The 27,356-nt window shown below is 45.4% G+C and overlaps 1 protein-coding gene across 3 annotated transcripts in view; it reads right to left on the bottom strand.

Moving 5' to 3' along the window:
- ADAMTSL3 (ADAMTS like 3) overlaps positions 1-27,356 on the bottom strand; it is a 355,448-nt gene that overhangs the window by 191,578 nt on the left and 136,514 nt on the right. For all 3 annotated transcript variants that reach the window (XR_007149622.1, XM_047846695.1, XM_047846696.1), the window contains exons 6-7: positions 23,486-23,722; positions 10,694-10,820 (exon numbers count right to left, since the gene is read on the bottom strand). Coding sequence is in view for 2 of the 3 variants with exons in the window: in XM_047846695.1 (XP_047702651.1) it covers positions 10,694-10,820; positions 23,486-23,722 (364 nt within the window). In the remaining variant the exon portion in view is untranslated. The remainder of the gene's footprint in view (positions 1-10,693; positions 10,821-23,485; positions 23,723-27,356) is intronic.

The raw sequence follows: 27,356 nt of genomic DNA, 5'->3' as shown, positions 1-27,356 counted from the left end.
GCACCTGAGCGTCCTCGGCCGTCAGCCCCTGTGTCTATGCACAACCATCAGCTCCCAACCTGGAGCTGCGCTTCTTTCCTGGCCTCAGACGGCTTTCCCTCAAAAGAGCGTGGTGACAGGCAGGGTGCCTGCGAGTGTCCCCTCCCGTGCTCACTTCCAGGACTCACTCTGAACGGCATGCCGCGGCGGGGGCGGGGGCTACGTTACGCATAAGCAGCAGGCAACAACCTTCTGTCCAGATGCTGCCCAGCAACCTGGCATAACTTTCCCCTCTGCCCTTTATACTGCATCTAAGAAATCAAGAGCCTGGTGGGGGTTAGATGGTCATTTGCCTCCTGATTCTGGTGGGATGTCGGGATGCAGGATATGTCACCCCAAATACGCCACTTCGGCATACTGATTATTTAAAAAAAATTTTTTAATGTTGACTTATCTTTGAGAGAGACAGAGCGTGAGCGGGGAAGGGGTAGAGAGAGAGGGAGACACGAATCCGAAGCAGGCTCCAGGCTCCGAGCTGTCAGCACAGAGCCCAACGCAGGGCTCGAACTCACGAGCTGTGAGATCATGACCTGAGCTGAAGTCGGACGCTCAACCGACTGAGCCACCCGGGCGCCCCGGCATACTGATTACTTTGATTTAAAGGTACATGCGAAGTAGCAGGTGCAGGAGGGACGCTCTGCCCCTCCTCTGTCCTCTTGAATGCACAAAATAAATCTCCTGTGAGAAAGGTCTCCTCCCTGGACCAGGGGGTTAGAAGCAGCTTTCTCTCCAGAGACAGGGAACTGAGGACTGAGGAGGCTTCATGGGTAAACCTTGTAACTACTTCACCATTTACTACCACAGCCCAATCCCCTTGTCTTGTCAATGCTCCACGAATCTATCATTCCTTTGTTTAAAAGGTAGAAGAGCTTCCCGCTTTGGCCACTTCTTTGAGTCTCCTGTCTCTGTGGGGCTCCCATATGTACGCACGTAATTAGATTTCTTTTTCTCCTGTTACTCTGTCTTCTTATTACTAGGGGCTGTGAACCAAGAACCTGGAAGGGTAGAGGGAAGATGATCTCTCCTGCACTGCAGGGACGTCAGAGGCTGAAAAGCAGAGGCATTAACCAGAGGCACAGATGAGAGTCACTACCTGGAGACTCTGGCAACATGGAACTGTCCAGATTTATCCCCCAAAACTCTAGGGTAGGGCCTGAGGGCTAGAACACGGACCAAGTTCCCCAGAGGGTCCTGATGTGCATGCAGCAGTACGAGCCACGGGGCGGGCTCTGATGGGGGGGCGGGCTCTGATGGGGGGGCGGGCTCTGATGGGGGGACGATGGGCAGGTTGGCTGAGGCAGCCTTTGCTCCACTTCTGCTTCCATTTTTGTGCTAATTGTGTTCCGACCCCATCCCTCTAGACCTCAGTGCACGTTTCTTGCTCATCTGGGAAGACCTCTCAGGAGGCTGGGGAGCACATGAACTCTGAAGTCAGACCCGCTGGGGCACTGACTTGTTGGGGTGAGACTTTGAACAAGGCATTGCATTTCACTGAGCCCCTGGGTCACTGTCCATGTTTGTCAAAGGGGAGGCTGTAAATAGTACCTACTCTGTAGGGTTATGGTGAGGTATAAACCGTATCATACATAAAAGTACTCAGCACAGCACCCACAGATAAGTGTACAGCCTATGGAGGCCCCTGTTATTATTACCGTCCCGATAATTATTATTATTCTTAATGATCCCAGAGCACTCCATGGTTAGTGGATGTCAGTTCTCCTGGGTGACGCCAGGTGTGACAGGGCTTGGCCACCAACAGGCTACTTCCGCTTTCCATTCACGTGGGCAGCTGGTCTAAGTGGGTTATGCAATCCTGTTCCAGGCAAGCCAATACACCCTTATAGCAAACACATCAGGTGCCAGGTACTGGGCCAGGCGTGAAAGGCCCTCGATGAGCTCACATGCCAGTGAGGGGCTCAGCGCGTACACAAAATCCCTCCCACGCAGGTCGTGATGGTAGCATGTAAAAGGTTCCCAAGCAGTGGTTCACGGGAGATTCGAGGAGACTTCAAACCAACTCACTTCCCTCGCGTATGGAAAACTTCCTGGGCCCTTTAAGAATAAACGTAAGCCACCTCTGTTGAACCTTTTCGTTAAAGCTTTGGAACATGTCTTCCTATAAGATCCCGGGTCTATTTCTATGATCTCCATTCCAACCCAAGATCTGCTTTTTCTTAAAACAAGAAATAAATTACAGATATACTTAATAGACTCCCAGAGCTAGAAGAGGTCTTGGAAATCATCTGTGCTGAGGCTCTCAGTATACAGATGAAAAAGCCAAGGGCCCTGTGGTTCTGCCTAAGATCACAGAGAGTGAGCAACCAAGCTGAGGTTATTACCCAGTCTCTGGCTTCCAGGCCAGTTCTGTTGCACAATTATTGAGTCCCACTGAAACCATAACGGAAAGCCGAATCGTCTCTAGCAAAGTGCCTGTGTTTGTTAGCTCAACATGTATTGAGCTCCTAGGACATGCTTCATAAAGGCCAAACAGGAAGTAAATAGAGAAGAGCTTGGCAGACTGGTAGATTGGTCAGAGAAAGCTCCTTGAGGAGCTGACCCTTGAGCTCAAGGTGGAGAAAGAGGCAACCATGTTAAGAGCCAGGGGAAGTGTATGCTAGGCCCAGGGACTGGCCAGTGCAAAAGCCCGTGACAGGAAGGGCACTCGGCACTCTAGAATCTTCCAGACAGTAAGACTGGAGCCTCGTGCATGAGGGGCCAAAGGGCACACGTGACATGACACAGAGGCAGCCGTGCAAGACTCTGAAGGTCATGGAAAGGTATGCATTTTAGCCTAAGTGGGAAGGCAATCCATGGGGAGGTTTTAGGCTGGGGGATTCACGGTCGGTCTGAGCGCTCCGTGAAAAGCAGAATTGACAGCACTTCTCAACGGAGGCTGCATATCATTTTGCCCTTGCTTCTCCTCATGCAGAGGACACAGAACACACACAAACACATGCGTGACAGAGCCAGGAGCAGCGGGAAGTTCGGGCCCCAGGTGTTCAGTCTCAGGATCCATTTACCACTCCATGCCGTCTCTCGTTGAATTAAATGGGGAGGGGGCGCCTGGGGGACTCAGTCGGTTAAGCGTCTGACTCTTGATTTCAGCTCAGGTCACGGTCTCATGGTTCGTGAGATGGAGCCCCACTGACCGTGCAAGAGCCTGCTTGGGATTCTCGTTCTCCCTCCTTCTCTGCCCCTCCCCGCCTCTCTCAAAATAAATAAATGGGGGGCAATATCCCATGACAACGGTCGGGGGCTAGATTGAAATATTCCTTCAGCCACACACAGCTCTGGTACAGGAACACTATCGGTCAGCATCTTGCCCTGGGAAGACGAATGGGGAGGCAGAAAGAGAGATGTGAGCAGACGGTCTGTTTACCACGTCACAGCTGATGCGGTCTTCCCTGTTACGGACTGAGTTCGGTTTCTAGGTTATCTTAGGAAGCGACAGTCAAAGGGAAAATGTCCTCGTAATAAGAAGCCAGGTCCAGGATTCTACTTCCATCAGGAGATAGGATGTGCTTAACAGGATCAAGCACAGGATGTTTGGCAAGAGGGTGCGGTTATTGGCCTGACATCAAAAGTTCAGCGAAATGCTGGTGTTCCAGGTCGGCCTCGGACATCCCTGTGTCAAGAGGCTTAGATGCACCAGGTAAAAACGTACAAAGAGCCCAGTCGGGACAAGCTAAGCTTATTTACTCCCCTTTAGGCCACGTGTGCCTTTATGTGGACAAGACCCAAATCATGGACGAATCTGGAAACACAACGGAGCCCCCCGAGTCCAAACCAAGACTCCAAATAGACGTGCTTGCTCCTCTGTGTACGGAGTTTCCTCTCTTTTGACACCGAGTGGCCTCTGCCTCCCTGTTCCAACCTCCAAAGCTCTCTGTGCCATCGTTAGTTGAGCGTCTCCCCTTGCCCCGCGGAACAGGAAACGTATGTGTTGGACCTGGACTGATTTCGGATTTTTCTCATAGCGAAAGTCTTGGCCCTGGGAGCTTCGACCTTGAATCTGCCTCGCTGCCTGGTGGAAACGACAGTGTGCGAGCAACCTTGAGCACTCTGTCCAGAGTGAGGCTGTGCCAATGGCGTCTCACGGCCGTGTTCCCCCCACCGCTCGGTGGGGCTCCCAAGGAAGACAGGAATGATTGCTTGGCAAGGGGAGGACGGAGGAACTTCGTGGACTCCGCAGGCCCGGAGATGCACACTTGGGGAGAGACATGGCTTCACTCCCCACATTTCTTTCACACAAAGCATGATTATAGGGAAGTGCTTCCATATGGCCCACGGAAAATCCCGGCCAAGAACGGCTTCAGCTGGCCAGTTTCAGAGCAGTAACAGACTTGAAGGGGCTGTAATGAAAGTCAAGGACGAGAAGCAGCATGTTTTCACGCAGGCAGGAATCTGCTCACTTTCCCCGCAGCCCAGGCACAAACATACAGAGCTGGGTGACATCCCGGCTGCCCCTGCCTTTAGCACGTCACCTCACCCGCCGTGCTGGACAATCTGTCCCTACATGCCGGTTGCCCTTTCTTTGTAGAAACTAATCAAAACGGTTAGATTTTTAGGGGCTTTTGACCCGGAATGTCCTGAACTGGCACAGGGGTCTGAGACACCCCCCCCCCCCCAAAACAAACTAGAATGGCAAATTTGGGGGTTGGGGTTACAAGTGCATTTTCCTGGAGAAAAAACTACACAATTTCCAATACAGTCTCATAGGGATCCCTAATCCACAAACCAAAATCAATGTGAGAGAGAGAGAGACAGAGAGAATCTGTTCTACCTTTACCAAGAGTGAGAAACTGTACCCCATCCCATCCGTTCGCATTTCACAGCCTCCTCGGCTCATGTCTCCAAAAGACTGGTTTCTTGACCCAATTTCACTCAGCGTCTACCCTGGTTCAATTAGAATTACCGCGATTTCTAATCACTCTTGGACCCTGACAAGATGGCGTCTCTTTCTGCTGAGACTTCCAGGCTCTTCAAAGCCAGTGCTTGGGGCGCCTGGGTGGCGCGGTCGGTTGAGCGTCCGACTTCGGCTCAGGTCATGATCTCACAGTTCGTGAGTTCGAGCGCCGCGTCGGGCTCTGTGCTGACTGCTTGCCCAGAGCCTGGAGCCCGCTTCGGAGTCTGTGTCTCCTTCCCTCTCTGCCCTCCACCGCTCAACGCTTTGTCTCACTCTGTTTCTTAAAAATAAGTAAATGTAAAAAAAAAAAAAAAAAATTAAAAAAACAACAACACCACTCAGACCGACTGACTGCTGATTGGGACGTCTGTTTATAAATATTCACATTTACATTTAATGTACGTGAGAGGTGTGACATCTTTTGGTACCCAAATGAGTCACGTTTCTAATAAAAACACTGCCAGCATTCACTGGGCACTCTCCAGGTGCCAGACACTATTTGCAATGCTCAGCACGATTGATTCACTTAATCCTGACATCACCTCTACAAAGGCAGTATTATTGCTGTTTCCAGTTTAAAATGAGAAAACCAAATACACAGTAGTAAGCAACGAACCCAGGATTTAAACCCAGGCTGTCTGGACCCCAGAACCCAACTTCTTAGCCACTTCCCCGCAGTGTCTTTCGTAGTTAGTTATGAGAGATGGTCCTTAACATCTCTGGTCCTTAGTCTCTTCATCGGTGAGGTGGGTTTGACGATATCAAAACTATCACGTAAGGGGGGTAGTGGAACTAAGTGGGACGCCATGCTTGAGGACAATTCCGGGCATTCGAAAGCACTGTATCAATGTCAGTAATAACGGAATGGGTAGAAAGCTGTATCTGTGGTTTCCCAGCTCTGTAGAAGCCAGTGTGCGTGCAGGCCACAGTTCTGGGTGATGAGGCAGCCCTCCCCAGGGAGGACTTCCCTTCCTGAACAAAGGGTACTGCATTCGAGGAATGGTTTTTGCACTACCTCCTTTATTGTCTGGGTGTGGATGGGTGTGAATGTTGAACAGTGACTTTGCACTGACAGAGACGAAAGCCACACTCTAAGGATGATGATGCAGATGATGACGATGAAGGAGACAGAGACGAGTCTGGTTCCTTGAAGACACAGTAGAACGGCTTCTCCAACCTTGGCTGTCTACTGCAGACCATCCTGTATTTGTAAGTTGGGTTTTCCATGGGATGTAGGATAAAGCCTTCCTCACTGGTGCACCAGCGCTCAAAGCCAGCTCCTTCATGACGTCCACCGGTGGGAACCTCTACGAATTCATGGTCCCCCATCTCAGGGAGCCCTCACAGAGATCACTCTAGCTTTTTACTGTCTTTGGTAAGTTCCTTCCCCTCCTTTCTTTGATGGGAACACTCTCAAGTCTCTGAGAGCCCTCGCTCTTCCAGAGCTCTCACCTCTTAATGAACAGTACCAAAAAAAAAAAAAAAAATCCAATATTCTAGAATACTGCTAATTCCTGTCCATGTTCCCTGCCTGTATAGTTATCCAGCTCCTGACATGGCACGGGTGTGCACCCTCCTTTTGTCCCGGGTAAATCCTCTGTCTATATAATCTCTGGTCACTTCTGTTCACTCCTCAACCCACTGCAGTCAGGCTTTGGCTTCTGTTGAAATTCATTGAGACCACTCTTGCTAAGGTCACGGGTGGTCTTTGAATTGCCAAAGAGCACATGTTGGACTCCTATTCCAGTTGGTATCACAGCAGCGGTTAACATGGTTGACCGTCACCTCCTTTTTGGAAATACTCAGTCCTTTGGCGTCCATGATACTGCTTTTGCCAAGTCCTGCATTTACCTATTCTTTCTATCTTCTCTCATTCAGGTTCCTTTAAAGTTCTTTGCTGGCTAAACGCCTTGACCTCAGGTGCTCCCCAGGATGCAATTCTTAGCCTCGGGATATATTCTATATACTCTCTTTGGGTGGACTTACCTAATTTATTTATCACCAATAAGGGGATTTTGCTACCAGACAACAATGGACTGGCGTATTTCATTTTTTAGTTTTTGTAACATTTATTCATTTTTGAGACACAGAAGATGAGTGCAGGGCAGGGGTGGGAGAGGCAGGCAGGGAGAAAGGGAGACACAGAATCCAAAGCAGGCTCCAGGCTCTGAGCTGTCAGTACAGAGCCCAGTGTGGGGCTTGAACCCGTGAACTACGAGATCACGACCTGAGCCAAAGTTGGACACCCAACCGACTGAGCCACCCAGATGCCCCTGGACTGGAGTATTTCAGATCAATCCTTTAACCCCAAACAAAATACAATCAACATCTCTTTGAAGGTACCAGAAAGATTCTGACGTATTTATTACTCATGGGGCCAAATCTCCCAAGAGAAGGAAAATCCGAGGAGGTGAGCTTTACTGTCGGTATGGGACTCCTCTGCGTGAATCCCTCACCCAAGCGAACAGCGAGCATATCCACCCTTCTGCTCAGGCTGGGAGCTGGAATCAGCCTCGCTTCTTCTTCTCTCTTGTGGTCTTCATTCCGAGGATTATCGGACTCTGCAAATTCTATGTCCTAAAGATCTCTCTGGTCTGTCTCCCATCACACTTCCTTGGACTAAGGCCTCATTATCTCAAACACCCTCTGTTTACCAAAAGTAGTTTTGAAGCATTTACAAAAAGCTTCCCAGACGGACTCCTTGCCTCCGGGCTCCCCTCACAGGTAGTCCAGCCTCGACATGCTGCTAAGATTATTTTATTAAAACACAAATCTAACCACGTCACTCCCCTGCCTAACTTCCACCTAAGTGACGTGTGGGGCACGACAAGGAAGGCCCTTATGATTGCCTCCTGAATGCCATCTGTCTCCTCCTTCATCCCGTCCAGTGCGGAACAGGACTCAGGCCTGAGCAACATGTTAACAGTTTCTCAAGAACGCCTCGGCTTTTCGTGAGCATCATGGCACCAACTTTGGGTTTCCTCCACCTGGAAAACCTTCCCCACCCTACACCCTCCCATGGTGTTCTCCCACCTGGGGAGAACAAGTAAAATCCCTATATCATAAGTTACATCAAAATGAATTCAAATGAACGGAAGGTTTTACGTGAGGAAAACAGAACCATAGGGGTGCTGGCAGAAAATACACAGGAATAGATTTTTTCCTTTTAAGGCAGTGGTTTACAAATTACAATCTAGGGGTCAAATTCAGCCTGCTGCCTATTTTTGTAAATAAGGTCTGTTTCCTCTTTTTTTTTTTTTTTTAATTTCTGTATGCCTTGGGGGCACCTGGGTGGCTCAGTTGGTTAAGTGTCCAACTCTTGATTTTGGCTCAGGTCATGATCTCATGGTTCACGAGTTCGAGCCCCACGTCAGGCTCCGTGCTGCCAGTAGAGAGCCCGCTTGGGATTCTCTCTCTCTCTTTGTCTCTCTCAAAATAAATAAATAAACTTAAAGTAAAAATAAAAATAAATAAAATTTCTGCATGCCTTGTATTTTTCCCCTCCATTACTACCCTGTTTTGAGTTTAACTAATTTTTTATAAGCCATTTTGATTTCATTTTCATTTTTTTCTATATATTTGGATATATGCTTATATATTTCTTTTAGATGTTTAGACATTGCTTAAATACCAGACAGATGATACTTAATCTCCTGAATGTATAACAAGTCTAGTTTTTTTGATCAGAAATAAATATCTATATCTATTATCTATATTATCTGTTATATAGATACAGATTTACTTAAAAATGGAAAAAGAAAAGCTTTAAAACCAAAGTGTGCTGCTTTGTTATGAATGTCTAATGTGCATTCAAAGTATTGAAAAGCAAGCCTTTTTACCAAAGGATAATGTCACTTGGACATAAGGACTGTAATTATAAGAGAAGATTTTGAGGGGCACCTGAGTGGTTCAGTCGCTTGAGCATCTGACTCTTGATTTCAGTTCAGGACGTGATCTCAGGGTTCATGAGATCCAGCTCCGTGTTGGGCTCTGTGCTGACAGCACGGAGCCTGCTTGGGATTTTCTCTCTCCCTCTCTCTCCGCCCCTCCACCACTTGTGTGTGCGTGCTCTCTCTCTCTCTCTCTCAAATTTAAAAAAAGATGGTTTTGCAACATAAAGGTGCTCATGGAAACTAGAAGCTAGGAAACGCTGGGGAGGACACAAAACAGTGAGCAGGTGCTCTGGGAGGAAGGCTCTGGGAGGTGGAGGGCGTGGCCCCAGGCCTGGGCTGGATGGCTGTCCCACCACGTGGGTGCCAAAGCAGGAAGAACACACCCAGCAGGATCTGAGAGGAGGACATCACTGCGGCCTCCGAAACAGTCACCGCTGAGGGGGGCGGGCAGGTTACCCCTCCAGACTTCAACAAGGTCCCCTCCATAAGATGCGGGAAACCTAGGATAACGGCACCCACGATGGGGGCTGTCCAGGGCGACCCGCAATTCTTGCGCGTGGTATTCTGGGAAGGGTCCTTGCTAGTACGTTCAGGGCTGAGGTCCCTGGATGCACACCGGCCGAGCAGTCCGGCTTTAGCGTCTCTCTGGCATCAGAAGAGTGGCCTCCGCCCTCAAAGCTTTCACTTGCTTCGGCACCAGCTTGTCTGGCGGAACCTCTTCCCCGCCGGGATGCGCGCTAAGGAGGCAGGGATGTGACAGACTGGCCCGTGGGTCACCAGCCGCACCTCCTTCAAGGCGCCGGCTTCCCCACCTCCTGCAGTCAGTAACAGGTGGCAGGCCACTCGGCCTCGGGCCCTTTCCCATCACTGTCGCTTGCTGCCATGGTCGTCTTTGGGCCTTGGGGTACTTCCCGCTACGCCCAGTTTCCATGGCTGACTTCTACAGCAAGTCTAGCTTGAACTGCTACCCCTGCACATAAAGCTTTATCGGAACACAGCCATGCTCTGTGCTTCGGCCTTGTCTGGGGGTGCGGGGGGGGGGGGGGGGTGCTGCAACAGCAGTGCTAAGTAGTTGAGACAGAACATATACGCCCTGCTGAGCCCTAAAACCCTACCTGGCCCTTTACCCAAAATGCTTACTGACCCCCAAATCGTGGGATTACAAAAGGCAGACATCACTGAGATTAAAAAAAAAAAAAAGATGAAAATTTCTGAGGACGTAAAACTTAGAAACTATCGAAAACACAAACAATATTGAAAGCCAAACGACAAACCGAAGCCAATACTTAAAATAGGTGTCACGGAAGTGCGTGATGGGCACGGAGGAGGGCACCTGCTGGGACGAGCACTGGGTGTTGTACGGAAACCAATGCGACAATAAATTATATTTAATATAAAAATAAAACAAAATAGGTATCACCAAAAAATTGAAAGTTAACAGGCAAGCGGTTCATACTCGTGACGTAACAAACCCTGGCGGAAGAGACCAACATCCAACCGGAAAAACGCACAGGTGACTTTTGTGGTTCATTGAAAGAGGAGAAGGTCTGGAAAGATGGGGTAAGAAATACAAGGCGGTGTTCTCTACCTTGTTAGCAAGCATGGGAGGCAAATAAAAAAATTACTACTTCATGCTTTACCTTAAAACAATGGCAAATCTTGAAAAAAAAAAAAAAACCTGTCTCGGTAAAGATTCAAAGCAACCGGGGGTCTCAGAGAAGTTCACCGAACCGAGAATGTGACAGACACCTTCCCGAAGAAATGGGACTTGCGGAGCACGGGTCGGAAGCGCTCTCCGCCATAGGAAAAGGTGTCCGGCAAGGGGCGGTGCAGCGGCGCGGGGGGTCAGACCTACTTTTCTCCGGAGAAACGTGCGCCTTGGACTGTCCCCGCACGAGCCTGCAGGTGGAGCCATTGCCGGCGCACACGCCGCAGCTGTCCTCGCGGGCGCCGCTCCCCAGGTGCCGGTCGCAGCCCACCGCCTGCGGACAGAAGCGGGCGACGGGAGCGTGAGAACGCGGGGCTGCAGCTCTAGACGCTTCCAGAAGCATCCTCCCGGTGGGAGCCTTCCTGGATTCAGGAGGGGGCTCTCTTCCACGAGGACAGAGTTTGCAAACTATGCAAGCCGTAAAGCCTTGCAGGATATCGCTTGGGGGGCTGGGGGGGGGGCTCTTACGCGCCCCCATCTAATGGAAAGGGGGGAACCGACGCGGCCCCTCCCTGCACATTGTTACTCATTTTTTTTAATGTATATTTTTAATTTGAGTCATAGACTTGTACGTATATAAACTGAACGGAACGCTAGAGATACTGTTTCCGCTGGGTACCCGGCTCCCCACCCCTCCCCTCTCTCCTCTGACCCTACTCTGGTCCTTTTCTCTCCTTTTCTCCCCAAAACGACTGCCATCCTGAAGTCCGCTATATCCTTCTGGGCCACCGTTTTGCTTTGAACACTTTTTTCTTTGTTCTTATCTCCATTTCCACACTATCTCAACATCAATACATACCCATCGCTCTATTGTATATCTTTACATCTCCTTCTGTTTATCGTTACTTATACCCACACCTTGGGTCCTTCCTCTGCCGTTATACCCACGTACGTATCTTTATAAACCATTTTTATTTATTTATTTTAATGTTTCTTTATTTTTGAGAGACAGAGACAGAGTGTGAGCATGGGAGAGGCAGAGAGAGCAGGGGAGACAGAACCTGAAGCGGGCCCCAGGCTGTGAGCTGTCAGCACAGAGCCCGACACTGGGCTTGAACTCAACAAACCTTGAGATCGTGACCTGAGCCGAAGTCAGAGGCTTAACCGACTGAGCCACCCAGGCGCCCCTATAAACCATTTTTAAATGCAAGAAAGGAATGAATGGGAGAGATGTCTCACCGCATATGCCTATACTGCTACCTTTTAGTCCTTACTCATAATTGTGACTTATTATTTTTGTGGGCAATTTGTGTGTGCGTGCATGTGTGGGGCTTTACCCGATTGTGAGCTTCTGTATATGAGGCGAAGGGCTACGCCACGTCTCTTTTTAATTTACAAATACATCTTCTACATAGTATGTGCCCGCTGATATTACCTAGTGAGAGATTTTATCTCTACCCTCCTTACACTCACTCAACTTTATTTGTATTTCTATACCTGGTGTTTATGCAGGGGCTCTGGAGGCAGACAGCTCCCTGCCCAGCCCCACCAATGCTTTCAAGATGCAGGATGACCAACAATTCAAAGAGACCCATTTTCCTCAAGAGTAATATAGAGATAAGAGGGACGTCTGGGTGGCTCAGTCATTTGAACGTCTGACTTTTGATTTCGGCTCAGGTCATGATCCCCAGGGTCATGGGATCAAGCCCCACATCAGGCTCTGTGCTGAGTGTGGAGCCTGCTTGGGAATTGCTCTCTCTCCCTCTCTCTCTCTCTCTCTGCCCCTCCCTCTCTCTCTCTCAAGAATAAAAAAATAAAAATAAAAAAATAAATGAGTAGTAATATACAGATAATAATACATACTTCACATAGGGTCTGGTAAGGATACAATGAGAAAATGTATGTACAAACTCTCAGTACAGGGATTAGAACATTTCAAAAGGCTCAATAAAAAAGGGTCCCTTCTATCATTTCTCTGGCTTTCATTTCGTTTTGACTCCTGGGCATGTCGCCCCCCCCCCCCCCCCCACCAGCATGGGGAGCTGCTGAATCAGACACTGTATCCAAGGTGTTGAAGACAAAATAAAACTGGAGGGAGTTGAAACCACATCTATGGATGATTCCTTCCAAAGTTTCGGTGCTGAAGGGAAGGAGAAAGATCAAATAAAATTTCAGGGAGAGGTAGGAAAAGTTCCAAGGAAGTTTAAGGAAAAGCCCATGATTAAAGATATTTTTAAATTCACAAAGGGCTGTCACGAGGCAAGGGTTTACATCTGTTCTTTGTGTTTCCAAACGGTGGAAGCTACAGGTTTAAGTCTAAGTTTAGTTCAATATCGGAAAGTTTGAGAAGCCAGGGTTCTCCAAGAACAGGTATTCAACCGGGAGCTAGGCAGGATGGGAAAACTGGTGCGGGGATTAAATTATCCGAGGAGTAGCTAACTCCAAAGACTTTTGAGATCCTCTCATCCTGATTAGATGATTTTCTCAGGCTAATAATGAAAGAATGATGGTAATATTTGATTTTTATCGAATGCCTGCCACATGTCCGGCATCATGCCAAGCACCGTACGTGTATTATTTCATTAAATCTTGACAGCAACCTGATGACTCGGGTGATGTCTTCTACCCCTATTTTCCAAATAAGGCATCTGAATGTTACTGAGGTCAACTGGCCTTTCAGTATCACACAGCTGGTAAATAGCATCATCAGGAAGAGCCTGAAAACCAGGTCGACTGATCCCAGAATCTTCACACCATGCCACACCTTCCCCATCTTTACACCGACAGACGGACCACAATGAACTGAGTCACACAGGCAATTATATGAATATTTACAAGTACATGTGGAACGAATTAAGGGTGATTGATTTTGGAAACGCACTTGCGTGGTTGGGATTCAATCAATGAGTAACTTGTGTTCATGCAACGTTCTCCAAGGGGAATAATTCTACCATGAAGTTATAGAAACACTGTTTCCGAGCCAAGCTCTGTCCTCACAATTCATGTCCCTGAGCACCCTGCATTTCATGAGAATGACCACCACTCTCTATCTGGTCATCCAGAAAGGGTGTGGGTTTAGGAGCTAGGATGTGCTTGTTTTGAAGAGTGTTTAGCGCCTTGTAAGATCTTAGGCGAGCAAGTACCTCCCTGAGCACTTACATTCGTTTTAGAATTTTCTTTCAAGTGACAGTTCATCCAAAACTTACAGCCAAAAAAAAAAGCATGTGAAAACATCACAGAAAAAAAAAATACCTGAAAAGAAAGTCTGGTTGCCTTATGATTCATGGGGTATAAGTCAGAACTGCCCCTGAAAGTAAGGGACTACTGGGGCGCCTGGGTGGCTCAGTCCGTTAAGCGTCCGACTTCGGTTCAGGTCATGATCTTGTGGTTTGTGAGTTCGAGCCCCGCGTAGGCCTCTGTGCTGACAGCTCAGAGCCTGGAGCCTGCTTTGGATTCTGGATCTCGCTCTCTCTCTGCCCCTCCTCTGCTCACTCTCTCAAAAATTTTAAAAACAAAATTATTTTAAGAAAAAAAAGAAGAAAGTAAGGGACTACTAAATTTGGGCTCTCAGATCTCATCCAAACCAATAATAAGCAACTTTTGAAAAACTGCCTGGGGTGTTTTCAACCTCGGTGACATCTCCTGAGGTCAAGACCTCTAATCGTAATGATTTAATAAACCACTAACTGAGAAAACATATCAATAAATTAACATCTATTAAATAACCAACTTTTGTAGAGCCAGGCACCACGGGGAATAATTTAACAAGATTCATATCCTACAGTGCAGTTAATGAGACAAATTACACAAGATATCTGATTTAAACAAATATTTAAAGTATATGAGCAGCGCTTCCGGGGAGAAATTCTCCTGCATAAATCATCACTTCAGCTAAGGATTATGTCACAGTTTCTGCACACGACTTCCTAACCAACTAAAAGAAGATAGTATTGGAATTAAGCGGCATTCCTCCATATGAAGCCACATCTGAATCGTTTTAGGTGAGTCTAATTTACTCTTTCAACGGCCAATTTTTTGAGTCAACTTCTGTTTGAGATCCCCGACAACTGGATTCTACCTTAGAAAAACTTCTAGATTCCTGCCTAGAAAACCTGAGTGCATGGAGCTACGGTAGTCATTAGAGATATTCTAAACTATGGGACTTCTCCTTCAGCCCATGGAAGACGGTACTTCCCACCCCCTTAGAAGGTGAGTGTGGTCTTGACTGTCTTGGGCCAATCAAATAGGAGTCTAAGTGCTGGTGTCACTTCTGTGAGAAGCTTTAAGGGTCAGTGAATGAGTCACATGCTCCCCTTCTTACTACTATAGTTATTATGTAACACCTGTGCTCTAATAGAGCCCCCCTCAGTCTGATCACTGGGACGTTCCAAGAGCAGAGACCCCCGTGGACCCTGTGTCAGACAGGGCGCGTTAACAAGAAGTCATCTTCCATTGTTGTAAGACACTCAGCTTCGGCGGCTAGTTACTGCAGGAAAGCCTAGCCAGTGTTGTAAAGAGGAAGGTCGTCACAATTTAACCATTAATGGACACAGGAAGGTCATTAACAGCAAGGTGTTATTTCAAATTGGACATTTCACACTAAAATCCAGACTTCTAGGGGTGTGTGGGTGGTTCAGTTGGTTAAGCATCTGACGATCTCACGGTTCGTGAGTTCGAGGCCCACGTAGGGCTCTGTGCTGACAGCTCCGAACCTGGAGCCTGCTTCGGATTCTGTGTCTCCCTCTCTCTCTCTGTCCCTGTCTTGTTCTCTCTCAAAAATAAATAAAAACATTCAAAAAAAATTTTTTTAATCCAGATTTCTGGCTCCCGTTGACAAACAGACTCTGGTGTGTTTAGACGTAGCTGCCCCCTTCACAAGGAGCAATTCTCCAGGTCTCAACAGCCCTCGGGCTCAGCATGACTCCACCCGATTACTTTCTGTCTGGGACAGGTGTGGAGATACTTGAGTCTGTCTACACGTGACTGCTGTCTGCACATAAGCCCCTGTTGTGCCGGCCATCCTTTACCAGACCACATCTTATTTCCCATTACAAACTTCAGCTATACTTTGGGCAATACAAAAAGTACAAATACCACCAGTATAGTGTGACGGTTAAAGAAACAGATTCTGGAATTCGGTGCATGGGTCCAAGTCTAGCTATCCCCATTTCTAGCTATGCAACCTGGGGGAAGTTCCTTAGCCCCGTTACACCCAGTTTCCTCGCGAACCAAGTGGGGCTAATGACTACCCGCCTCATACGTGTGACGAGCTGACACAGCCAAGTGCTTTAGACGATGCCTATCAAGAACCCAGTGAATGTTCGTGGCTATTAGTTTCACTGTAACTACAAGTGGTTTCTTCATCCACCCAGCTGTCAGGGAATTCAATAAACATGAACGGTAAGTCAGACTGGTTGGAACCAGGTCCCGTTTCCCATAAAATTCAGACCTGCAAAACGGAAGGTAATTTCACTCAGGGAGCGTAGTTGTCTCCCGCTGTCTGTGGGGCTCAGATTCCCAACAGGTTGTTCCCAGGAGCACAGTGATGTGCTCATTTAAATGAGCCTGCTGTAAACACACTCACACAGGTTATTTGTAGTCCGTGCCAAGGAAACATCAGGGCTCAGTCTGCTTATCCTCAGGCAAGCGGCACGAATCACACACACAGTTTCTTCTCTCTGGTCCTAGCTATCACTGAAGGCCACGGCCACATCGTCCAAGAAAGGGAATGCAGGTCAACTTTATCCTGTTGAGGGAAAGATCTGAATTCTCCTGAGAGTGTCTCAGTCACTTCTGAAGAGACTGCATACAAATCCTTTTCTTCCAAATAGGCTTGCCCAAAGAGCACTCAGCTTTCGGCAACCAGGGTATCCTGAGGCATCGGCTTCCCCATCAGCATCACAAAAACGTGATGGGAAGCGCGCTTTGAAGATGAACTAATTGGGTGTAGAAAATCACATTTCTCCTGCAAGCCCCTACAAGCCTGGGAAATCACTGGAGCAAATTATGCATCTGAGACAACTATTATGAAGAGGGGGCCTTGGTCAGTGAGCCCAAGGGGGGAGGCAGGGAGAGGCAGCCTGTGCTGACTGCAGGCCTCCTGCCTGACTGTTTCTGGGCTGGGCTCCTGGAATGCGTTTGTGAAGGAACGAGTTTAAAATAGGACCTACATCGAGAATAATACCTCCTCTTTCATACTGAAAAGACCAAAGCTCAGCTATGGTAAGCGGCCACAGTAAATGAGCACATTCTGCCACCAGCGTCGACTCCAACCGTGTCACTGAGACCCCCCTTCCCCCAAGCTGAGATCACCAGTATGTATCTGTCTGGTCCAAATGAAGCAAGCATCTCTCTGTCCTTATCTCTCTTGATATCTCTGCGGTATTGGACGCTGCTAACTTTTCTTCTTAAACACTCAACCACCCAAAACTTACAAAGAAATTCTGCCCCATCAAGTGTACCCCTTCCAAGGCTTCCTCCTAAAATGAGGCGGCCAGGACTCCGTCATTGGAAACCTGTTTCTCTTATTCAGACTCCAAGGACATACATGAGCTTTAACCCTGTGACCCACAGACTCCCAGATCTATGTTTCTCATTTGGAATTCTCTCCTAAGCTCTAAATTCATATATCACCCAATATTTTCTGTCTTGAGGAATGGCCTCATCATCTACTTCATCATCCTGTCAGAAATCCAGACATCTTGCTAAGCTTCCCTCTCATTCCCCACATCCAGTAACACACCCAGTCTGAAAAGATTCCTTCGTTAGTCTTTACAATTCGCTGTTATCTTCTCCATTCAGCCTCCCTCTGGATTACCCTAAGCTCCGGTTATCCCACACTTGACCTTCTGTTGTTTGGCCAGACCGTGCCCTCTCCAAATAATCTGCCATGTGGCCACTTGAGTGACCTTTCTAAAGACAATCCCAACTGAGCTACTCCTTTTAAGATTCTTCATTGACTCCTATTGTAACTTTCAGAATGTTCATGACTGGTTTCCACCGATGCCCATAACCTCAACTTTTAGCATTGTTGCACAGGTATTTTCCATCTCAACTCTACAGAATGAGTCGCTGGTCCTTAAATGTACCTACTATTATTATATCTCTCCAGTGCTATTCACTCTGCTTGTGATTCCCTTTCTCACCTCGGTTTACATAAGTACTGTTCAACTTTTCAAGACCTCAATGTCAAAACGTTACCTTGTCCAGAGTATTCTTCAGCTCAAGCTAAATTACTTTTTTTTTTTCAACGTTTATTTTATTTTTGGGACAGAGAGAGACAGAGCATGAACGGGGAAGGGGCAGAGAGAGAGGGAGACACAGAATCGGAAACAGGCTCCAGGCTCCGAGCCATCAGCCCAGAGCCCGACGCGGGGCTCGAACTCACGGACCGCGAGATCGTGACCTGGCTGAAGTCGGACGCTTAACCGACTGCGCCACCCAGGCGCCCCCTAAATTACTTTTAATAACAATTCTTTTTAGTTATGAAAGCAACACATACTCATTGTCAAAAACTTGGAGAATGAAAAAGAATAATTCTGCTGATGAGGGATTAGCTTCTCTTGGCATTTAGAGAAAGAGCCCAAAAATGAACTGGAGGGGTAAAAAGGGGGAAGGGGGAAAAAACAGTAAAACGTGAGATAGCTAATAGAAGTAGCAGGATAGAGAGCACATGTGAGCAAATACATTAACTCAAATATGAATTCGGGAAGGCAAGGTTGAGAATTGTGGAGCCAGAAACAGAAACGAGTAGGCATAGCAGTTAGGATAACTAGTAGATCTGGGAAGAACAATACTAGTTCATGTGGAGCAGAGGAGGGGGCATCTGAATTGAAGCAATCTGTGGAATCTCCAACAATGGACTTCAAACTGAGCTAGAAATGCAGGATTGAAAATTGAGAGAGAAATAAAGGAGAGAGACCGAGATACATGAATAACCTCTGAATTTGCACGTGGATAAGACTCATTCATGCAGCAGGGTAGGCAGAGGCCAGACAGCGTAGGCATTGTGGGGCGTGGCGGAAAGCACGATACGTGTGATTCCTGTCCTCAAAGGACTTACATTCTGGTGTGGAAGAATGTCAGGATCAAATGATCACACAAAGAAATGTGTCCTTATGGAACAGCATCAGTGCAATGAAAAGGTATCGAAATAGAAAAGGAGGCCTAATTTAGGTAGAGTAATCCCTGCGGACCTCTGAAGGAAGTGATATTAAGCTGACACCATGAAGATAATAAGAGCAGCCAGGAGCAAAGGTAGAAGGAGGTAGGGACAGCATGTGTAGGAGCTTTCCGCCCCTTTGGCAGAATTGGAAAGGCAGCACAAAAGGGAGAAGAGTGGAGTCTCTGAGCTAGAGGAGAGGTCAGTAGAAGCGTCCCAAATAAAAAAGCAAAAAGAAAAAAGACTGAAAAAATAAAAACCAGAGCATCCAAGGACTGTGGGACAACTACAAAAGGTGTGGCGTGAGCATAGTGGGAATACCGGAAGGAGCAGAGAGAAAGGAATAGAAGAAGTATTTCAAGCAATAACAACTGAGAATTTCCCCCAAAGTAATGTCAGACACAAAACCATGGTTCCGGGAGGCTCAAAGCACACCCAGAAAGACAACTGCCAAAAGAAGACAACACATAGGCATATCGTATTGAAATTGCAAAAAAAAAAAAAAAAAAAAAAATCAAAGATAAAGAAAAAGTCTCGAAAGAAGCCAGAGGGAATAAAACACCTTACCTACAGAGGAGCAAAGATAAGAACTACATCTGACTTACCCTTAGAAAACATGCAAGCACGAAGACAGTGCAGGGACAGACGTCAAGTGCCGAGAGAATGAAAACACCCGCCTGGAATTCTGTACCCTAGGAAATTATCCTTTAAAAGTGAATGAGAAATAAAGACTTCCTCGGGCAAACAAAAACTGAGGGAATTTTTTTTTGCTGGCAGACCTAGTTCTTCAGAGTATGAAAATGATATAGGTCAGAATACTGGATCTATATAAAGAAAGGAAGTGCATCAGAGAATGCATAAAGGCAAGTAAAATAAAAACATTAGTTTTTCTCATTGTTAACAGGTCTAAAAGATGATGGTTTATCAAAATGGTAACAGCAACAATGCGCTCAATTGTGTATGCTTGTATGTGTGTGTGTGTGTGTGTGTGTGTGTGTGTGTGTGTATGTGTTTATGCATTAGTGAAATGAATGATAGCAGTGATAAAAGGGATGCAGGGAGTAATCAGAATTTTTTGGTTATAGTGAAGAAGTCAAGCGTTATTCGAAAGTAAATTTGGATTAGTTGTAAATGTATACTACAATCTATAGGGTAACTACTAAAAAAAGAATTATAACTGATGTATCACATAAGGAAAGAAAATTCAATCATAAAATGCTCATTTAAAACTGCAAAACGCATGGGGCTCCTGGGTGTTTCAGTCAGATGAGCGTCTGACTCTTGATTTCGGCTCAGGTCATGATCTCACAGTCGTGAGACTGAGCCCCACGTCGGATTCTCTCTCTGTCTCCCTCTGCCTGTCTCCCCCACTCACACACACTCTCTCTCTAAAATAAAATTTAAAACAAAAACTGTAAAATGAAGAAAAACAGTGGAGGAAAAATAGAAATACAGAACAGGAGTAACAAATAGAAGACAGGAACAAACATGGTATATATTAATCCAACCATATTAATAATCACTTTAAACACCACGGATCTAAATGTACCAATTAAAAGCAAAGACTGTCAGAGTGGATCAAAAAAACAAGATCCAATTATCCAATGTCTACAAGAACCCTCTTTTGAAGACATAAATAAATTAAAGGTAAAAGGATGGCAAATGATAGGGCATTCTAACATTAAACAAAATAAAACAGGAAAAAGAATATTAATTTCAGACAGAGCAGACTTCAGAGCAAGGGAAGTTATCAGGTTTAAGAGGGGCATTCATGTAATGATAAAGGGATCAATACTCCAATAAGACATTAACAATCCTTAATGTGTACGTGCCTAACAAGAGAATGTCCAAAAAAAAAAATGAGACAAAACTGATAGAACAGCAAGGAAAAATAGATGAATCCACTACCAGAGTAAGGAGAATTCAACACCCCTCTATTCGAAATGCACAGATCCAGCAGGGAGAAATCAGTAAAAACACAGTTGAACTCAACAGCATCATCAAAAGAACTGGATATAATTGATATCTCTTGACTATTTCTTTTTTTTTTTTATTTAAAAAAATTTTTTTTAACGTTTATTTATTTTTAAGACAGAGAGAGACAGAGCATGAACGGGGGAGGGTCAGAGAGAGGGAGACACAGAATCTGAAATAGGTTCCAGGCTCTGAGCTGTCAGCACAGAGCCCGACACGGGGCTCGAACTCACGGATCGTGAGATCATGACCTGAGCCGAAGTTGGCCGCTCAACTGACTAAGCCACCCAGGCGCCCCATCTCTTGACTATTTCTAAGAACTACAAGATACACTTTCTTCTTAAGTTCACATGGAACATTCACCAAGACAGACCACATTCTGGAACATAAAACACACCTTAACAAATCTTAAAAAAAAACAAATGGAATCATACACCATCTACTCTCAGACCACATTGGAATTAAACTAGAAATCAATTATCAGAAATACAGCTGGAAAATTCCAAAATACTTGGATATTAAACAACTTACTTCTAAACAACATGAGTCAAAGGAGACATCAAGAGAAATTTTAAGATATTTTGAGGAAAATGAAATTAATAATATTTACCAAAATATGTGGGATGCAGTAAAAGCAGTGCTTACAGGGAAATTTATAGCATTTCATGCATATATAAGAAAAAAAGAAAAATCTATAATCAGTCATCTAAGCTTCCACCTTAGGCAATTAGATGAAGAACAAATTAAATCCAAAATAATCATAAGAAGAGAAATAACAAAGACTACGGGCAGACAGAAATGAGTGAAATTGAAAACAGGAAATCAATAAAGAAAATCAATGAAACCAAAAGTTGGTTTTTAAAAAGATCAATAAATTCATAAATCTCTAACGAGGCTAACTAAGAAAAAAGAGAAGATACAAATTACTCTTGGAAGAAATGTAAGAGGCGACATCACTACAGACCTCATGGATATTGAAAAGATAATAAAGAGGGGTGCTTGGGTGGCTCAGTCAGTTAAGCATCCCAGTCTTGATTTCAGCTCAGGTCATGATCTCACAGTTTGTGAGTTCGAGTCCCGCATCGGGCTTGAAAGACACAATTCCTTGAAAGACACAATCAGCCAAAACTCACACAAGGAGAAAAAGACAATCTGAATCAGTCTCTATCTATTAAAGATATTTAATCGATAATTAATAAAGCAAAAAGCACCAGACACAGATGGGTTTATTGGTGAATTCCACCAAGAATTTAAGAAAGAAATTATACCAAATCTCTACAATCTCTTCCAGAAAATAGAAGAAGAGAGAGTATTTTTTAACTCATTCTACGTGGATAGCATTACCATGAATGCCAAAACCAGACAAAGATGTTACAAGAAAACCACAGGCCAACATTTCTCGTGAAAATAAATGTACTCCCTAACAAAAAGGCAAGCCAGGATCATGGATTTCAACATCAATGCAATGATAAGTCATTGAGGGATTTCAGTCGGTGAGTGACAAGTTCTTAAAATGAAACTGTCTTACCTTTCAAAGCAATCACTTGGGCTGCTGTGTGGATAATGGACCTGAGGGGGACTGTGGTAGAAGCTGGGAGATCAGGAGAGAAGGCCGGTGATAGCTGAGGTCAGAGGTGACAGAGGCTTAGACTAAGAAAGAAGTCATGCAGGCAGGGATGGGGGATTCAAAAAAAGACATTGAAGGCAGAATGACAACGGATGAGATGCGTGTGTTGGAAGAGGAGAATCAAGAATGACTCCACATTTTGCGGAGGCCAATTTCTAGATAAGCGGATGGAGGAAAGAGAAGCTACTTTGAATAGCAAGATCATGGTTCGTCTCTGTGATGTCTGAGAGGGCTGGTAGTGTCTACACTTGGTGGGTGGTTAGGCTGCTCATTTGCTGTTATTAATATTGTTTTTGTTACAAACATAATAGGGTAGATGGAATACTACACATGCATTATTTTAAAATATTTTTCCAGAGATTAAGAGAACAGCCTGGAAGCTGAGGAGGGGATAGGTGTCAGTTCCATGCATCACAGCTTTGCGAACTCTACTCTGAAAAACCTGCTGGAATGCATTCATGCTAAATTTGCAGGAGATAAATCACGCTCCCAAAGACCCAAGACAATAAATTAACTTAAAAAAATTTTTTTTAATGTTTATTTATTTTTGACAGAGAGAGAGAGAGAGAGACAGAGCATGAGCGGGGGAGGGGCTGAGAGAGAGGGAGACACAAAATGGGAAGCAGGCTCTAGGCTCTGAGCTGTCAGCACAGAGCCTGACGTGGGGCTCGAACTCACAGACGGTGAGATCATGACCTGAGCTGAAGTCGGACGCTCAACCGACTGAGCCATCCAGGTGCCCTGACAATAAATTAACTTTAAGAAAACAATGAGTTAAAAGGCTCTAAGAACCTACCGAGGTTACCCTTCCAAGGTAAAGGTTCTCAACATGGGATCCCTGGACCAGCATCATCAGCATCTCCCTGTGAACTTACTAGAAATGCAAATTATCAGTCTCCAGCCCAGAACTACTGGGTCAGAAACTCTGGGCAGGGGCCCAGCACCCTGTGTTTTAACAAGTTCTTCAGGGTGATTCTGACGCATTTTCTAGTTGGAGAAACCACTGACCTAGAGGAGTTGTAAGATGTCATATATTGCAATCTTTTGATTCTACGTGGACAAGGTCTACACTCTTTTCAGTAAGTACCACATAATCTAAAGGCAAGTAATCCTCTCTCAAATGTTTTTTGCGTGAAAATTATCAAAGACACTATTCCACCTGCATGAACAAAAGTAAAGAAACGAGTCTCTGTCTTGAGAGTGGGCGTGGCCCCTCCTGGCAGCAGGTGCGGCTTACCTGGCAAATACCGCTGATACACATGTCCAGAGAGTCCGTGTTGCAGCGAGTTCCATCCAGTACCTTGGGTGCCAGCTCCACTACCAAGTTCTGTCCCCGTGCGTGACACTTGAGCGCGCAGGGGGCAGCAGGATCGTTGTATCGTGGAAGCCATTCATAATAACGCCCCTGGTACTGGACGTCATTGTAGGCGGAGCATTGCTGGGCTCTGAAGTCTTCTGCATCAGGAGGGCAGTCCTGGAAGCAGAGAAGAAAGGCCACGTGCACATCACTCAGGGAGATAAGCCAACAGGGGCTGAACGAGTTTCCAAGAAGTCTCACGAGCCCAGATCCTACCGTGTGCCTCTCACCTTGGAGTCCCGTCATTTCTTCCGTTGTCCTTCCGAATTCAAGACCGAATCTATAGCCGTGGAGTTCTACTAGGAGCTCCGTGATAATGGAGACAATATTTATTCTGATCGCTCTTCCACCCAGGTATTTTTTTCCCCCAAATAATTAAATAAAGCCCATCATATTTAAATGCCAAATTTTGCTCTGTTTTAACCACCTCGGGTATAAGTTTTTAAACGCGTTACACGGTCATCTTCTTCTTGAAACAAGGGACGCGTAACGCTTTTAATTCTTCCAGGTGACTCAAGGTCTTTATAGGGAACATTAATTATCATCCGTGCCCTCAAGAACCATTTCAGCATGAAGGATTACTTGGCCCTTACTTTAACTGGCCCCCAAAGCCTTGTGTTTTGTGAGAATTTGTGTTTGTTTCTTTGTTTCTGCTTGTTGTGATTGTCGTTTAATTCATGTGCCTTTCTTCCCTTTTGGGGGGAAGGGGGCAGGGGGTGGGCAGTCACTGCTCTTCTCTAGAACCTGGTGCCTGCCTTCAACTGGATCTACGATGGAAAGATAAACACAGCCTTTTCAATTTCTGTCTACAACAACAGCAAGGAAATTCTAAGTAAATGCTCCGGGGAGCTCTCCTAATAATAGTAAAAAGTGTCTGGGCAAGGCTTGATGACTCAGAAATCTTTTCACTTAATTACTAATCCCTCCCATCTGCTATTTCCAAAGCCAGATGCTGGCTGACAAAATGTTACTTTAATCTTCAAAGCTGAGCATAAACTTCCCAATTGATGGGAATTAATTAATCCTATACTAATTTCCCAATTAAAAAAGAACAGACACAGAAAGGCATTATTTTATATATTTTTTTCTTGTTACAAAAGTAATCAATGGCCCTTATAAAAACTTTTGACAAATAGTTTTTATGGAAAAACAAAACATAAATAACAAAGTTTCTTGTACCTAAATCTTTACACAAATCCTTGATGATTCCCCAGAAACAAACTTCTGGAAATAAAATTTCTGAGAAAAAGGGTGTGTTTCATGAGCTTTTCAAAATATGGCCAAATTGGCCTCCAGGAATTTCCCTCCTTATTATCACCAGGATCCATAAATTCCCTTTTTCTCTGTCTCTCTTCTCAGCTTGGATATTACCATTTTCTAAACATTTTCCAATCGTCCGTGTTCAATAGCATTTCATTGCTTGAATTTGCATTTCCTCTCATTATTTAGGTCTGATAGCTTTCATGTTTATTTGCCTTTTGTATTCATTCTTCAAACATTTCTTGTTTTCTCGCCTTCATTTATCTAGTGGAATGTTTGCCTTTTTATTATTTTTAACAGATAAAACTATCAACTTTCCTAATGAGGTTATCAACTCCATCATCTTACACTGGAAATATTTTTCCCATTTGATTTTGGTGTTGGTGCTTTATAAGTCAAGAAACTCTATGTTGCATGTAGTCAGTTCTATTAATATTTCCCTCTACATCTTCTTCCCTCATTCGTGAGTTCAGAAATGCTTCCCACCCCCCGCCTAAGAACAGATAAATACTGAAATGCATGTTTCTAGTTCCTTTCTAGTTTAGCAATGATATTTAACTCTTTGTTACGTCTGGAATTTCCTTTGATGGATGGTGTAAGGTAGAAACCTAACTTTATTTTTTCTACAAACAGTTATTAATAAATTATCAGGCAGGATCTTAAAATATGACTTCTTTCATTTCTCCCCCTTTTACTACTTGACTTTTGTGTCTTACGGTGTTTATGCTTTTGGCCTTCATAATCTGCTTCAAATCCTTTTTGGAAGTAGGTAGGGAATAAATAAAATATAATAAATAAACTTCCCCTGGGCTTGGTTGTATTAGTTTGCTGTGAATCATTCCAAAATCCTGGAATGTAGAGTATCCACATTTTTCCTGTTTCAGCAAGATTAAACCTTAACACAGGTCACACGGATGGAAGAGTCAAACTGAAGACTGGACGCGGTTGACCTTTCTCTCTTGAAACGTGTTTTCTAGCTGGCCCCAGGGAAGATAATCAGTTGATAAAATTATATGGCCTCCCTTCTGCCTAACCATGGCCAGTCTTCTCTGTATCTGACTCTTCGAAACCCATGCCAAAGGGTATAAGAGAGCAGAGTGAAAATGATTTCCCTTGCATTAGGCTCACTGGTGTGGCAAGCATGCTTTAGGGACTGAAATTTCTTGCTGTCTGACTCCTGACTGCCTTCGACACCATAAACCAATGAAGTTTCCCCAAATTCACAAGGCTTAATTAACAGACAGCCTAAGATGCCAGCCTACAGTTAGTCCTTGGTGAAAGGGTGACCAGGTTCGGACAAGGGACCCAGCCTCCTTGGCCACAGCTGATTATCGGAGGCAAACACCTGGTCCAGGCCAGGAATTTGGGATGGCAACAGAAGAGCCAGAGCTGAGGACTCCCATGGCTGTGGGGCGGGGCTAGCCGTCTCTTTCCTGAGATGCCTGCTGAAGTGAAGCCAGCCAGTTCCCACAGCAAAGAAGAATGCACCAGACACGAAAGAAGGAAGGCTGACAAACCAGGTATTTCACCAGGAGTACATAACCTGGGTTTCTCACTGTCTGATTCCTGGCGCCAGGCCCTCAAGGTGTGCTGATACCCAAATTCCAGTAAATATCCGCACATCCATCCAGTGAATCCCATTTTTCTTGAGCTAGAGTGGCCTCCGTTCCTGGCAAATGATGATCCTGATGAAGAAAGACACCCTTGTATCTGCGTCGCGCTCTCTAGTTTATCAGGGATCATCACTGACATTCTTTCTTTACCACCCCCCTTTGACGGAGGTGGGTCAGAATTATCATTTCCTTCATTTTAGAAATGGAGAAAACTGTGATCTAAGAAGTTTTCGGTCACTAGTCCAAAGACACACAGCTAGAATATGACACGGCCAAGACTGATTCCCAACGTAACAAGCATTCCATTATATGATACCACTTTCTGGTAATCTTGGGAGACATTGAGGATTTACATTAAATGCTTCCTTTTACTTGGCATTCTTCCAGTGTCCACAGTAAGCCTGTCTGGTCGGCTTCAGCTGGGTTCCCTGCCTGGTGCAAGACAACGTAGGGATTCTTGTGTCTTCAGTAGTTTAGCTGACCTTTAGGAAGCTTGAATGCTAAACATTCTTAGGGATTTCCCTAAGAAGCATTTCTCCCTATCAGTTAAGACAACGTGTTTATTAAGTATACTTTATGGGTTTTGCATATGTTACATGCCATGGACAACATAAAACAATAACCCACCGTTGTCATTTAGAGAGCTTGTAATCTTGGAGATGTAGCATCCACATGCATGAAATACACTGGTGCATTGTTTGTATTTATAGATTCATAAGTACAGCTTTGCAATGAAAGCAATAAAATTGCTGTCCAAGTGTTAAATGAAAACTTGACTGAGTGGAATAAGTAAAGAAGAGATCCTACATTGGGAAGACTTGACTCCAACAGGAGTAGGCAGCCAGACTGAAAAGCACAGAAAACGGGGAGCAGGAGGA

This window comes from Prionailurus viverrinus, unplaced genomic scaffold, assembly GCF_022837055.1.
Source record: "Prionailurus viverrinus isolate Anna unplaced genomic scaffold, UM_Priviv_1.0 scaffold_40, whole genome shotgun sequence".
NCBI classification, from domain to species: Eukaryota; Metazoa; Chordata; class Mammalia; order Carnivora; family Felidae; genus Prionailurus; species Prionailurus viverrinus.
This window is presented reverse-complemented; position numbering and strand designations above follow the sequence as displayed.